The 13,365-nt window shown below is 36.9% G+C and overlaps 1 protein-coding gene across 1 annotated transcript in view; it reads right to left on the bottom strand.

The window, feature by feature from the left end:
• The window catches only part of LOC117485883 (polycystic kidney disease protein 1-like 2), a 37,109-nt gene that overhangs the window by 19,393 nt on the left and 4,351 nt on the right, over positions 1-13,365 (bottom strand). The window contains exons 6-16 of the mRNA XM_034134585.1: positions 8,762-8,926; positions 7,681-7,794; positions 7,293-7,407; positions 7,007-7,197; positions 6,691-6,921; positions 6,504-6,605; positions 5,186-5,364; positions 4,723-4,869; positions 2,968-3,167; positions 2,506-2,729; positions 2,139-2,310 (exon numbers count right to left, since the gene is read on the bottom strand). Coding sequence (XP_033990476.1) covers positions 2,139-2,310; positions 2,506-2,729; positions 2,968-3,167; positions 4,723-4,869; positions 5,186-5,364; positions 6,504-6,605; positions 6,691-6,921; positions 7,007-7,197; positions 7,293-7,407; positions 7,681-7,794; positions 8,762-8,926 — 1,840 coding nt within the window. The remainder of the gene's footprint in view (positions 1-2,138; positions 2,311-2,505; positions 2,730-2,967; positions 3,168-4,722; positions 4,870-5,185; positions 5,365-6,503; positions 6,606-6,690; positions 6,922-7,006; positions 7,198-7,292; positions 7,408-7,680; positions 7,795-8,761; positions 8,927-13,365) is intronic.

Genomic DNA, 13,365 nt, shown 5'->3' with positions numbered 1-13,365 from the left:
AATAATGGATCAACGCTCTCTGTCTAATATGTTCGCTAGCTGTTGTTAGTGTTGTTGCATAGCAACCACCTCGCACTATGTTTCGTGCAGAAGGCAACAGAGGGACTATTTTATTTTGAACATCATTATTTACTAATAAAAACTATTTAAATTAGAGTGTGTATTTTTCTTTCATATTGCCACACTTGGTAACCGTTTTATAAAAGCAATAGCTCACTTCAGGCCGTGATATATGCTCATTATATCACAGCTAAGGGGGTTGTCGACCCTCCGCTTCGCGTCGGGCCGAACCACGCCCCTTAGCTGTGATATAATGAGCATATACCACGGCCTGTCGTGAGCTATTGCTTAAATATATGATAGGGCAATATCTATACAAAACATTTCTCTGAAGTGTTTTGCTCAAAATACCAAAAAGGTCACCCATTGTAGCCATGCCTCATACCCCTCTATTTCAGCCCTGTTACTAAAGTGCTGATTCTTACTAAAGTGCTGATTCTGGGTCTGTAGCTTTAAATGTAACCCGAGCTGTTGTCCTTTCCTCATGCAAGCGGTGAGCGGGAAGAGAACAGTCTCTACTCTACCGGCAGGAACTCAAAACGCCATATCATGTTCCAAACCACATCAAGGATTATTTTTTAAACAGTATGGAGCTCAAGCGCTTTCTCTCTCGCGGGTTTACCACAAGGTGAGTACCTTTTTATATCCGCCATTTTTACACACATTCTCTCCAGTACAGCGTTAGCTCTGAGTGTTAGCGATGCTTGCTAATGTAAACAAAGACCATATTACTTTAAAAACACCAGGAGTTCAACGTAAAGCCAGCCCACATTTTAGTAATGTCGTCATGACCGCAGCAAATCTGGATCAGTTCAGTTGTACCCCCGTTTTTAGAGATGTGGGTAAGGAGGAGAAGAGAGAGGGTTGTATTTTCTTTGTGAGTCTCATTACACACTGGGGACACATTTTTATGTATAAAAGACATAAAAAAGTGCATTTTGCATTATAGGTGACTTTTAAGTTGTGTTTGGACAGAAAGTGAATTGTTTTTCCTGGAGTCATTCCGACAAATGTTCAACCATTTGTGCAGTTCCTTTTTATTTTTCCCAAACAATAAATTTAGCAACTGGATGTTAGCTGTAAGCTCACCATCAACGGATAGGGTTGCTCGATTATGGCAAAAATCATAATCTCGATTATTTGGGTCAATAATTGATATCCCGATTATTAAAAACAATTATCCATTTACTTTGAAAAAATCAATTTATTGGAGAAAAAAAATGTGAATAGTATGTTTTTAACAGTTGATTACCCTGAACTTTAAGTATAATAAAAAAAAAAAGTAATAATAATAATACAAAAATAACCGTTTTATTTCGATTACGTTGTTTTCGTAATCGTTGCAAGCCATAATCGTAATTGCGATTAAAATACGATTAATTGAGCAGCCCTATCAATGGATGCACCGATCCTTCATTTGGAGTGAGCTTGTGTGTTTTTCTTTTTTTTTCTTTCTCCACTTTTTCTGATCAATGTCCAAGCTGATTCATTGAGGGTTAGTGTAACGTGTAACCCTAACTTCAACCCTAACCCTTACCCTATGATACGTGCCCAAATGTCATGTTAATTAAACCCTTTTCCATTTGCTTTGCAGCATTTTTGCGTTTAATTGTGGCGTTAGATCAACATTTCATGATGGGAAAATTGAATGTTGGGCTCTGTCTGAAAACAATTTAACTTTACCAAGCTGTATTTGTTGATTAGGGAACAATCTCCAGCCCTGTTTCATTGATTTTAGACCACTTTGTGTTTGTTTTGAAAAACACAATGGCATAGCCTGTGCTTCATTTGAAACCAAAAATATATGTACTTATGTTTGGGTTACTAAAGTTTTTGGACCACTTAATTTTCATACTGATTTTATTATCACTTTTCGTCTTCCCTCAAATGTTACAAATGACAGCTCAATAGTCTGCACAGTGACTTATGCATCATGAAATGCATGTGCATGTATTTATGTGTATACAAAATAACCCCATAAGCTCTCTGTAAAACACTGTACTATATCTGTCCAAAATCAAGATAGTATTACATACAATGTTGCAGAATGAGCCCTCCACATCATGTACTGTACTTACCTAGCTCAGGCTGGGTGGTGTCACTGGCTTTGTCATTCATTGTGATGAAGTGCTCCACTGTAGAAAGGACAGCATTGATATCAACTTGTTGTGCAGGACCAAACTCGGACTCTGTGCATGGGATGTTGCTTTTCATGGTCTTTGATAGAGATTGGGCAATCCTTTTTATATCCTAAGGAAGAACATATTGAGATACAAAGGTGTTTTCTATTTATTAAATGACATACAATATACAATATATGGACGCAATTCACATGAATTTGAGACAAATTATTGACTCAATCACGCTTTTGTCATAAATGTTCATGTTTAAGGGTCAATATTTTGAATAGCTATACTTATCACATGAAACACATGAAGCACCTACCATAATGACAGTGTCCAAAGTGACATTGACACTCATGTTGTTGGTGTTACTTGGAGAGACAAACGTCTGCTCTGCATCTGGTTTTTCTGTTTTGCGCTTGCAACAAGACGTTTCTCTGGGACGTGTGTTTCGGAAAATGCTTACAATGAGGATGTTAACAGGAAACATAATGAGGGAGCTTTGTACTCCGATCATGAACTGTTGCCATGTAAACTCAAAGAGACCTGAGGAGAATGAGAGCGAGAGTCAGAGATAAAGACATGTACTTGAAATTCGCATATCTTTTCAAACATTTGTTTTCATCCACAAATATATAAAGATGTATTTTGTTTTAAAAAACATATTTAATTAGTAATTGTGTTGTTTGGTCCTATGTACACAGGAGTACATTAAAAAACCAGGTCAGGAAAATGTCTTCAAAGCTCTGACAGTAAACTTGACTTTATTAAAAATGTGTTGTACCCATGTCCATGGTCTGCTCAGAGGGATCTGTTGGGATGCCATAAAACATGACGCTGGTAAGCATGGTGCAGAGCAGCAGGGTGAAACAGCAGGAAACTCTCTGCACACAGGTGAAGTTGCTGCTCGGTGGTCGATTGATCACAGAGTACCAGAGGTGTCCGTCACTGAAATCCTTTGAAGTCTTCATAAAGAACAAGTTACTAAAAAATAAAGGGATAACGCTATGAGAAAAACAACCTAAAACCTTCCTTCACATTTTGGTTAAAATTTAGAAAAAGATACACTTATCAACCATCAAATGCTCACCTATTGCATATTAATACCTAAAGTATTATAAGGCACCTAAAGGCATATTCTTCATGGCCATACACCAAAAAAAACTACGCCATCAGCTAAGAGTTTTCCGTCAGTAACCTTCTCATTCCTGCTTATTGATAGTAAGTAAACAAGATGCTGTACATGAATTTAAATCTGAATGTGCTTTTCTCAATATGGGTATTATGATAATCATCATCTTCTAATAATACGAAGGTAATAATAGGGTTAATATAACAAGAGGTCTACTCTTATTAAACACAATTGAGTCCAAAAACGTTATTTAAGACTATAAGAAAAATATATGTTCCCCATTCTCAGTTGAGGTCCTGGTTATATCTTGAAATGTGTTGTTTTTTTCTTTTTGCAGTGTATGAGTTTATTGAATGAATGATATGCACGTTTTTTATTCATTGTAATATGAATTTTTGGGGATATTTCTGCCTTTATTAGTACAGCTAAGGAAGGAAATGCTATGCAGAAAAGTGTCAATATAAATATATTGAGCTCGGAGCTAAAATATTTTGTAAATCCACAGAAACTTCCTGTGGTGACTAGGATTTTGATTGTGAATGTTTGTCCACCTTTTTCTCGTAAATGTTTGTGTGCATTTTATTTGTACAGTCCACACTATAATTTACATGATTAATTAATAATCAAGCATTCTTACCCAGGGTCATTGAATTTCGTTTTTCTGCAGCATTTGTTGTTTTATGTGTAAAATTCAATTAGAACGGTAAACATTTTCTTTTGTTGTCTTTAAAACAAGTATAATAGTTGATCAAATATAAGCCTGCCTTCTCTTCAGCCTCTCCTGTCTCTATAAAGGCAGGAACGTTTTTTACTTGAAATCTTTCTTCTGCCATTTCATACCTCACCGTGCCATAGACATTTTGAGCACAATTCAGTTCAACTTACAATTCAGATCAACTTGCCTCAATTCAGCCTCCAACAAGGCATAACATATAAAACACACACAATTCTGAAATGTTAGACTTGGTGTGTGAAGTGATTTGATCAGGCATAACTAGCACTTGTCTTCTGTTTATTTGCATTTTCCTCTAACTCATTTTAATTGCCTTTTGAATCTGAAAGGGGTTTATTTATTTAGCCTTTAAGGTTGAATTTGACTAATTTTGCATGTTAATTAACAATTAAGTCCTTGGCAATAATGCAATAAAAAAAACACAACACGTAAATCTGAGGACCACCTGGGTTAGAATTATTTTATTTTATTTTTGTATTCTGTCTGCTGGTGTGTGGGTTTTGTAATATTTCAAAAAAGAGAGCATTCTGTGAATTTGACATTATCTGAGATAAAATAATTTCATTTCATTTGCAATTTATCATTCCTCTTATCCTCCAAATACAATCAAAGTTCCCTGTTTCAAAACATCAACAGTGTGTTTGCTGCTCAGTACCCTGTTGATTTAACCTCACCTGAACCTCTTTAGATCCACCTCTGTTGAAACAGGAAAGACTTGATCCAGGGAACAACCACCAATGTCTATGGCCAGCCATGAGTTGCAAAGAAAATGACATTTCTGCTCTTTCTGTAAATCCTGCAACATGACATTGCCGACATACCTGAAAAATAAGATGGAATGTTAACATTTTAAACAAACAAAATCCTCCTTGAGCAAAGTACATCAAAAGACACTTAACAAACCGGAAAGTAATTCTCAACAACAAAAGAGTAGGAGAGAGCAAGTACTCCTTTGCAAGGTCAGTATCATTTATCATATTTATCGTACTTACATCATGTCCCATGTGCACTGTGTTCTACAGTAGGTCATAACATTCAGAGGAATTCAATGGCCTATATTACAGCTTGTAATGAAGTGAAAATGACATATATTTAGGATGTCTTTTCAGTGGTCCTGACAATTGTAAATTGGCGTACCAGGCAGGATGGCTCCCTGAGTTGTTGTGCCATAGTCTGATGCTCTGCAGGTCTCCCAGAGGAAAGGGCGTAGTTAGCAGGAACAAATCCACCGCACCTCTCTCAAACACACATTTCTTCGAGTCCGTTAGATGATGCGGTTCACTGCTTCCCTCTGAACCCATCAGTGTGATTATCACCTAAAACAGTTCAGTACGCTTTATTTAAAACTGCGAAGAACAAAAGGTGATATTCAACCACTTGACTTCAATGCAAACAGGTTAATGGAGGGTTGGGGGTTAGGGCTGCAACCCTAGCCCTAATGACCAATACGATAAGATAAGATAAGATGTACTTTATTGATCCCAAATTGGGAAATGTATGATAAATAATGATTTATATTTTATTCTCCTACTCTTAACACAATCAGTTAGTTATTTAGTGAAACTGCTTTCAATATGACTGGATATACTTTAGCCTTTAAAATAGATTGAAGATGTGCAATTGTTAAATGTCAGAATGATGCAACAGCATATTGTACAGGACAAAATATAATCGATGATATTTAAAAATACTATTTTAGAAAATTCTAAAACACTCAGCATAGCCAGCCTTGAATATGGGTTGAACTTAAAAAAGTTATCAAAGAAACAAAGAGAGACAGAAGAAACATGTTAAAGAACATTTGAATAAGTTCTTTAACATGTTTATTTTTAAATAATAAAGTAACATATTAGTATAATTTAGTTCCAAACTGTAATTTGTTTTTTTATTTACGGTGAAACATTTTTTGTCGAACCTTCTTAGTTAGTATGTCATACTCGACAAAGAAAGTTGCTACAGATAACGTGTTAGCAGCATTAGCATTCATTTGGAGAAATGTTTTCACCATCTTACAAAAGTTCAATATTCACTCTCCTTTTATGTCTCTTGTTGTGCTGATTTTCTTTTCTACATTGTTTCATTGTCAACATGGTAATACTTTACTCAATAAGATCAATTATTTTCCTGAGTGAAGGTTAGAAAAATGAAGAACCAAGACATCAGTCACTATCAAAGAGATGCGTCCTTTCTCACTCTCCACACGGATTGTTTACCTGTATTCAACCAAAGCCCGATCAGACGTGCTCATAATACTCTGACAATCAAACTGAAATGTATTATCCCGTTTCCTACAGATTCTGCAACAATTTTCTGAGAGAATATTTATGGTAATGTATTCCTAAAAATGGGGTGTATCGCATCAGAAATCTTTATTCTATTCATAATATTTGCTTAAAGAGCAGAGCCTTTTCTACAAAGCGTTACATTATTTCCTATGAACTGATGGCATATTTACCTTAGATGAAGTGGCGGCTCCTCTCCGATGCCCAGTGCTGACACTCAACAGGTAGCGGTACTCATCCATGGGGTCGTTGTCGCCAAGCACCGTCAATTTTACCTGCCAACCAGCCAACAACATGTTTTTTTGGGCTGGGATTACATTTTGGGCAGTTTTAATTTATTCTTGAATTTTAATCTGGTACCTTGACTGTGTCTTTTATGTCTTTCCGTCTGGCCCACAGAACCACCAAGAGATAGGCCCCAAAGAGTGATGCAACAAAGCAGACAACCAAAGGATTCTCTGCAAAAGTTGCAAACAGCTCAGCAGTGCGTGACGGGTCAACGAGGTTGGGAGTGACAAAGAAAGAGCTCCCAAAGAAGGTGAGGTGGTTGCAGAGGCACTCTGTGACCAAATGTGTGCTGTGAACACCAACCTTGAAAGACACCAACAACTTTTACTGTCTTCAAAGTTTTGGAAACATTTTACACATTACAGGAAGACTGAAACACTGTACTTACCTTGCATCCATTAGTGCTCCAATCCAAATTGGATTCGTCCCAAAATCTACATGCAGCACTGATGGGCGTAATTGACAAAGTAGCATTGATGGATTTTATACCCGGTCCTACAATGGGCCTAACTACAAGATAGTGCACTCCAGTGTTTCCCTTTAAATCGTTGGGGTCTAGTAGCCAAGTGTATCTCTCCTCTGTATTAGACAAATTCAAAAGTAATCAATAAATGGATACATAATCAAATGTATAAGGCATAAAAGTCACCCATCAATAAGCAGGGATGTATTACCTTGTGTTGCACCATCGTGAGGCATCTCCGTCATCGCAACATTATTTGTTTCAGTTGGGAAGTCCATATAACCAAGGAGGATTTTGAACGGTAAAGGATCATTGGAGGGCACCATCTTTAATAGACATAGTTAGAGCATCCAGAACACGACAATCATATTTAAAACACAGTGTATTATTTTTTTACCCTTATGATATCAACATTGAAGAAAAATGCCACGACTATCAAAAAGAACATTTGTTAAAGCAGATAGTTAGTGAAATTGTATTGGTTGCACAAAGGGGTAGTAATACAGCCACTTGAATAAAACAATTTAAGCTGTCAAAGTAAAGTGAAAATTCTTTCTCATCACTCGTCTCAGAAACAAAATAAAAACATCTTACGGCACCTTTAAAACCAGCGTAGAGTCAGCTGAAGCAACTTCTATGATTGTTGTGCTGAAGTTCCCCAGGTCTAAAAATGAGGTGTTCACCTGCTCTCCAACAGGCCTTGGCAACAGAATCTGGGGACCGGGGAAATTGCCAGAAAATAGATCCAAAGCATTTTAATGTGTGGTAATGAAAGAAATAACCAACATAACAAACTGTAGACTTTCTGTCTGTCTTCTATTGTAAACACTTTGCTATGCAATGTTATTGGTCTCACTAAAGTGGCTTTATAATGGTACAAATCTGGGTTATTTTTCTTGTTATTGGAAGAAAGTTGTTATTGAAAGAACACACTGCATAATGTTTTATGGTTTGAACATGCATCAGATCAGGGTAGCACTGGATGCAAAGTAGGATGAGAAATAATCTCTTATTCTTATGCAGCCGGCTGTGTTTTGTAAAAAATTAAGGGGAGATGAAATAAATATAAGATATAAGAGAAAAACACAAGATGCCACAATTTTGTATGGAGCTATATGAACTGTTTTTCAGGTCAGTTAATATGCTATATGAACTGTTTTTAGGTCAGTTAATATGAACTACATTAACAGAGAAAAACGTACAATATTTTTAATCATAACCCCTCTGATGTGCATATGCAACTAAACTGTTAATGAGATATTCATATAGATACACACTGGTGGAAAATAACTAAGTAAATTGATTTACAATTTACTTCTGCATAATTTGAGCTACTTGTATTTGACTTTAGTATCTCCATTTTCTACTACATTGTTCGTTAAGTCATCTACATTTCATAGGCAAGTATTATACTATTTACTCGCTACATTTAACAGCTTTTGTTAGTTACTTTACAGATTTAGATTATAAAATACAAAATCCCAACTGATAATATGATATAAATGTATAGGTTAAGATAACACTAATACAATCAGCCTTATTTTGACTTGCTTCAACAATGGTGATGAATGCATCATTAAATATTATTAACTTCTATAATATATAAGATTCTGAAATGGGCTATTCTGCATAAAACTACTATAGATTTACTTAGTAGCAATTCTCAGATGCTGCACTGACCTTAATATTCTCACTTAAGTTCTCCACAGCGATACTAGAGCCATTTGTTGTTGTGAGAGATAGAGCAGCTGTTACTCCACTGATGTTCCCTCCCTCATGCCAGGCAAATGGGTTCTTGTCTATACTTAGCATCTGTAAACGTATAGCGAAACATTGGTTGAAACCCTGTTAGCAGGTCAGAAAGGTTAGAAAACTTGAGAAAAACATCAAATCTAACATACACACCATCTAGCCCCCTAAAACTCAATACACTAGGTCGATGAAAGGAGAGGCCAATTTATCAATCTCTCAAGGGGGAATTCAGATATCAACACACATGCGCTCACATGTGTTTGTTTTTTTAATGGAGAGGTGTCACAGTGAAGAGGCTGCCATGTTAACAGCCCAGAGTGGAACCTCTCTGGCTGCCAGTCCACACTCTGTATTTTGTTCTTATCGGGATTGTTATTTTTCGATTAGTGGAAATTACTTTTGTAGAGTAGTAGAGGTTTTTTTTTGCTGCTGTTGTACATCACACCATTGCTGTGCAGCAACCCGTTGTGCATTTTTTACAGCGGAGAGAAGCTAATACGTTAAAACTGGCTAGCATGTTAGTCGGAATAACGAGTATCCCAACTAAAATCTGAAGGACACAGAGGATGCAGGATAAACTGGAGAAATTAGATATAAGCCGTGTCTCCCCCGTCTCATCCTTGGCAACTTAATATCACTAGCAAGGGAATGGATGAGCTGACGGGGTGAGTAGTTGAATGTGCTTTTCAAAACATGGCTGCACCAGGATATATCTGACGACAATGTTTCCATCGACAACACTTCCACACAGTTCCTTCAATGGTTACCTACAAGGATTGCACCGAGAGCTTCACCATGTCTTCACTTCATAAGCCTGAGTCTTCAGAGAGTCCCTGTGCTGTGGAGGACGTCCTGCCTTGTTCCTGTGCCTAAGGCGCTATGTCCTGAGTGGCTACAAGGACTTTTATTTATTAATGTTTACTTAATAAAATATGTATTCTTATATGGTGCAACTGTCACAAAACAGAATTCCCCCCTGGGATTATTAAAGGTTTCCTATCATGCTATTTTTAGGCAAATATTATGGGTCTCAGATATAGAAAAAAATAGAAAAACATGTCTATCATGTGTTTTGCTCAAAATACTAGATCACCCATCAGCTCCGTTGTACCCCCGTTTTTTGAGATTTGGGTACAGAGGAAAAGAGAGGGTTTTATTTTCTGACCCTTTGTGAGTTCCCTGGCACACCGGGGACACATACTTATGTACAAAATACATCAAAAAGTGCATTTTGCACGATAGGACACCTTTAAAGCATTTTGAGTGATTGATTGAATCGGCAACCCTTTGGTCCCTACAGACTGAGCAACTGCCTCCCGCAATTTTGCCATTCAAGTCACTTTTCGAACTTGACTTCATAAGAACTTAGTCCTGGCTGCGGATTCTGACTGTGTGCTAAACTCATACTTACTTAGCAGAAAATATTTTCACACCGTAGGAAGGGTGTATTGACAAGAGAAATTCTGCAGTAATAATGTTAATATCAAATAACATGAGTCAATGTAGCCCCTTGAGGAAAATGTGCGATATAAATAAAACTACATAAGACTTGACTTGACTACACGCACAAATGTATGTAAAAAATACAGAAGATGTATCCCCCTCACCACTGAGTAGATGCATCGTTTTGAAGTGCTGTCTCTGAAAATACTGATTTGGAGACAGCCCACAATCCCACATTCACACAAAAACACACACTGTACACATCAACATTTCTGACTTACTCGTACATCCACAGGTTCATCTGAAGGCAATATATTAGAGGGAAGCGCGGGGAGAGAAAATGTGGGACCGTAACTGTTGGGAATAGATATAGACTCTGTGTGCAAACTTCTCAGAGTTGATCTAAGGGAAAAGATGAGAGAGATAACATGCTGATATAAGTAAGTTTAATTTATAATCAGTTATACTTCCTTTTTTTTTTCTTTGAGGAACATGCCCCCACAATAAATATTTATTTAAACCCACATTAATGTTATTAGCTGATAAAATGGGTGTTATTGAGGTTATCGCCACCATTCAGCTACAGTTAAAGTTCAACTTTAAAAAACAATATCACTCACATATTTTTTTACAGTTAATGACACCCCCTAATCAGAGGTGGGAGTAAGTCCTACATGTGCAAGTCATGAGCAAGTCTCAAGTCTTGACCTACAAGTATCAAGCAAGTCCCAAGTCACTGTGGTGAGAGTCAAGCAAGTCAAGTCAAGTCATTGCTCAGGTCAAGTCAAGTCAAGTCAAGTCATACGAAATTCTGATGAATAAGCCCAGTTTCCACATTTAAATCAGTTAAAAGACAGTGGTTATGAAAATGGATTTAACCCACACTATGATCTTCATTACATACACAGTTAATCATTTGAAATCTAATTTAGACCGATGACAATCATATTAGATTCATATTAACCCCAGAACTGCAGACAATATAGCTAGGACTTGAAAGTCTGTTCAAAAAGGCAGAATTCCAGGTAAGAAAATCATATATGGCATTTGCCATTACACATATTTAATTTACATTTCTGTTAACACTAGAACCGCCAACAGCGTCAGCACCTACATAGATATCATTTGCAAATCATTTAATTTGTTCCTCTTCATAATTTCCTTATAAACTAAGTAGGACGATTTAAAACTCAGTTAATTGGGTTAATTTAGAAATTGCTTCAGTTTATCATCATAACAGATCAAAAAGTTCAGATTCATTTTACAATAAATCAAGGAATGATGCACTTCTACAAACAAAAACAACATAATTAAAACATTTATACAAACTACTAAAAGCAGATGAACTACATTATTCAAAAGTGTACATTAACTTCTGATAATAACACAGGGGAAATAAAGAGGCATCTCTTTCCCTCTCTCTCTCTCTCTCCCTCTCCTGACAGCCCGTCAGTATCGGGGTTAGTACAAATGAATCCCTTGGAGGTTCTAGTGTTAATTTACCGTTTTGTCTTCTCTTTGCAATGCTTAATCAATTTTAAACCAAGTCTAACGTAGCTTAAACTTAACGTTAGCTTTCACGCACCTTTCTCTGTGGGTTTTTTTGTAGTGACGAATGAAGTTGGATGTTGTGGTGGTCGTGTCACTGATCTTTATGCTGCAGACCCTGCATACCGCTGTTCTCTTCTTATTATCGTCATCGACAACATAATCCTTGAATCCAAACTTCACTATTTGTGGAGTAACGCTAGCCGCTGCCATGTTAACTGACACTCCTGCCTTCTAGTGGGTTGCCAGGTTTGCGCGCACGGCGCTATAATCACCCAATCACGTTTTTCGAAAAAACTAAACGTAATATCTCACTACAAAAACAAACGCAAATATTTAATTTTAAACAGACAAGTCCTTTCAAGTCATCTGTCTCAAGCTTAAGTCAAGTCTCAAGTCATGAATACCAAGTCAAAGTCAAGTCAAGTCTTTTATCAATGTTAGTCAAGCAAGTCTCAAGTCAAAAAATATGCGACTCGAGTCTGACTCGAGTCAAGTCATGTGACTCGAGTCCCCACCTCTGCCCCTAATACTAAACTTTAAAAAAAATCTCCCAGTAAAGGGATGTACACTTATAAACAGTGGTTACAAATGCCTTAGCTGAGCTTAGCTAAGCATAAAGAAACGAAGCATGGACAAATAGCTAGCCTATCCCTTAAACTCTATCCTAAGGTAAACATTTAGTCAATCAGCACCTCTAAAATGCACGTATCAACCAGATGTTTTTTTAAATCACAAGTTGAAGTGTGTTGGAGTTTTCTTTTGACTGGGTGCCTTCTATAAAAAATGTAAAAGTACATACCTATTAACAAACAAACCAATATGAGCTTGTTGGATGATAGTCGGACCCTCGTTATCACCCATACATGCTAACAGTGCACTCTGTGTATTGCTCAAAGCAAGGAGAAGTGCACCAGAGACATTTTTCTGCAAAGGATAGAACATTTATTAAATGTAAGACAAAGGAGAGTTTGAAAAACAAAACAAATCACTCATCTGCAAATTTGCATTCAGACAAGATGTAAATGAGTGAAGAATCACTGGCCACGTTCCTGGTCTCTTAACTCATTGTTCCTGACTGCATTTTAGCCCAAGACAAACTAATATGTTGCAGCATTATGGTCTTTTTTCACTTTTAGAGACAGTAATCAATACACTTCAGTTACACAATCTTGAAGTATTAGAGAAGTGAATCCCAACCGTAACAGTCTAAGGTCAAACTCACATTGGAAGGAAAATCTAGGATATTGCTTGCTCCTTCCACAATGGTGCTGGCTGCAGCCTGTATTTCATTCACATTTTCTCCATTTTGGTACACATCCATGTGTAGGAGATATGAGCTCAGGTCTGCAAGCAATATTGATGCATTCTCCTGGGGGTGGGAATCAATTCTCGAAATTAGATAGATATGTTTTATGTTAGAAGAAACAATTTCTTCTGTAATCTCACTTTAATTAAGTGAACCTAAGCGAAAGCAGCAGTGGACTGCTTAATTCCCACCTTCCTATCATCGCATAATTTACCCTGCATCAGTTTAACCA

The sequence above is a fragment of the Trematomus bernacchii genome, unplaced genomic scaffold (genome assembly GCF_902827165.1).
Source record: "Trematomus bernacchii unplaced genomic scaffold, fTreBer1.1, whole genome shotgun sequence".
NCBI classification, from domain to species: Eukaryota; Metazoa; Chordata; class Actinopteri; order Perciformes; family Nototheniidae; genus Trematomus; species Trematomus bernacchii.
The sequence above is the reverse complement of the archived record's forward strand: the minus strand, read 5'-3'. Positions and strand labels throughout refer to the sequence as shown.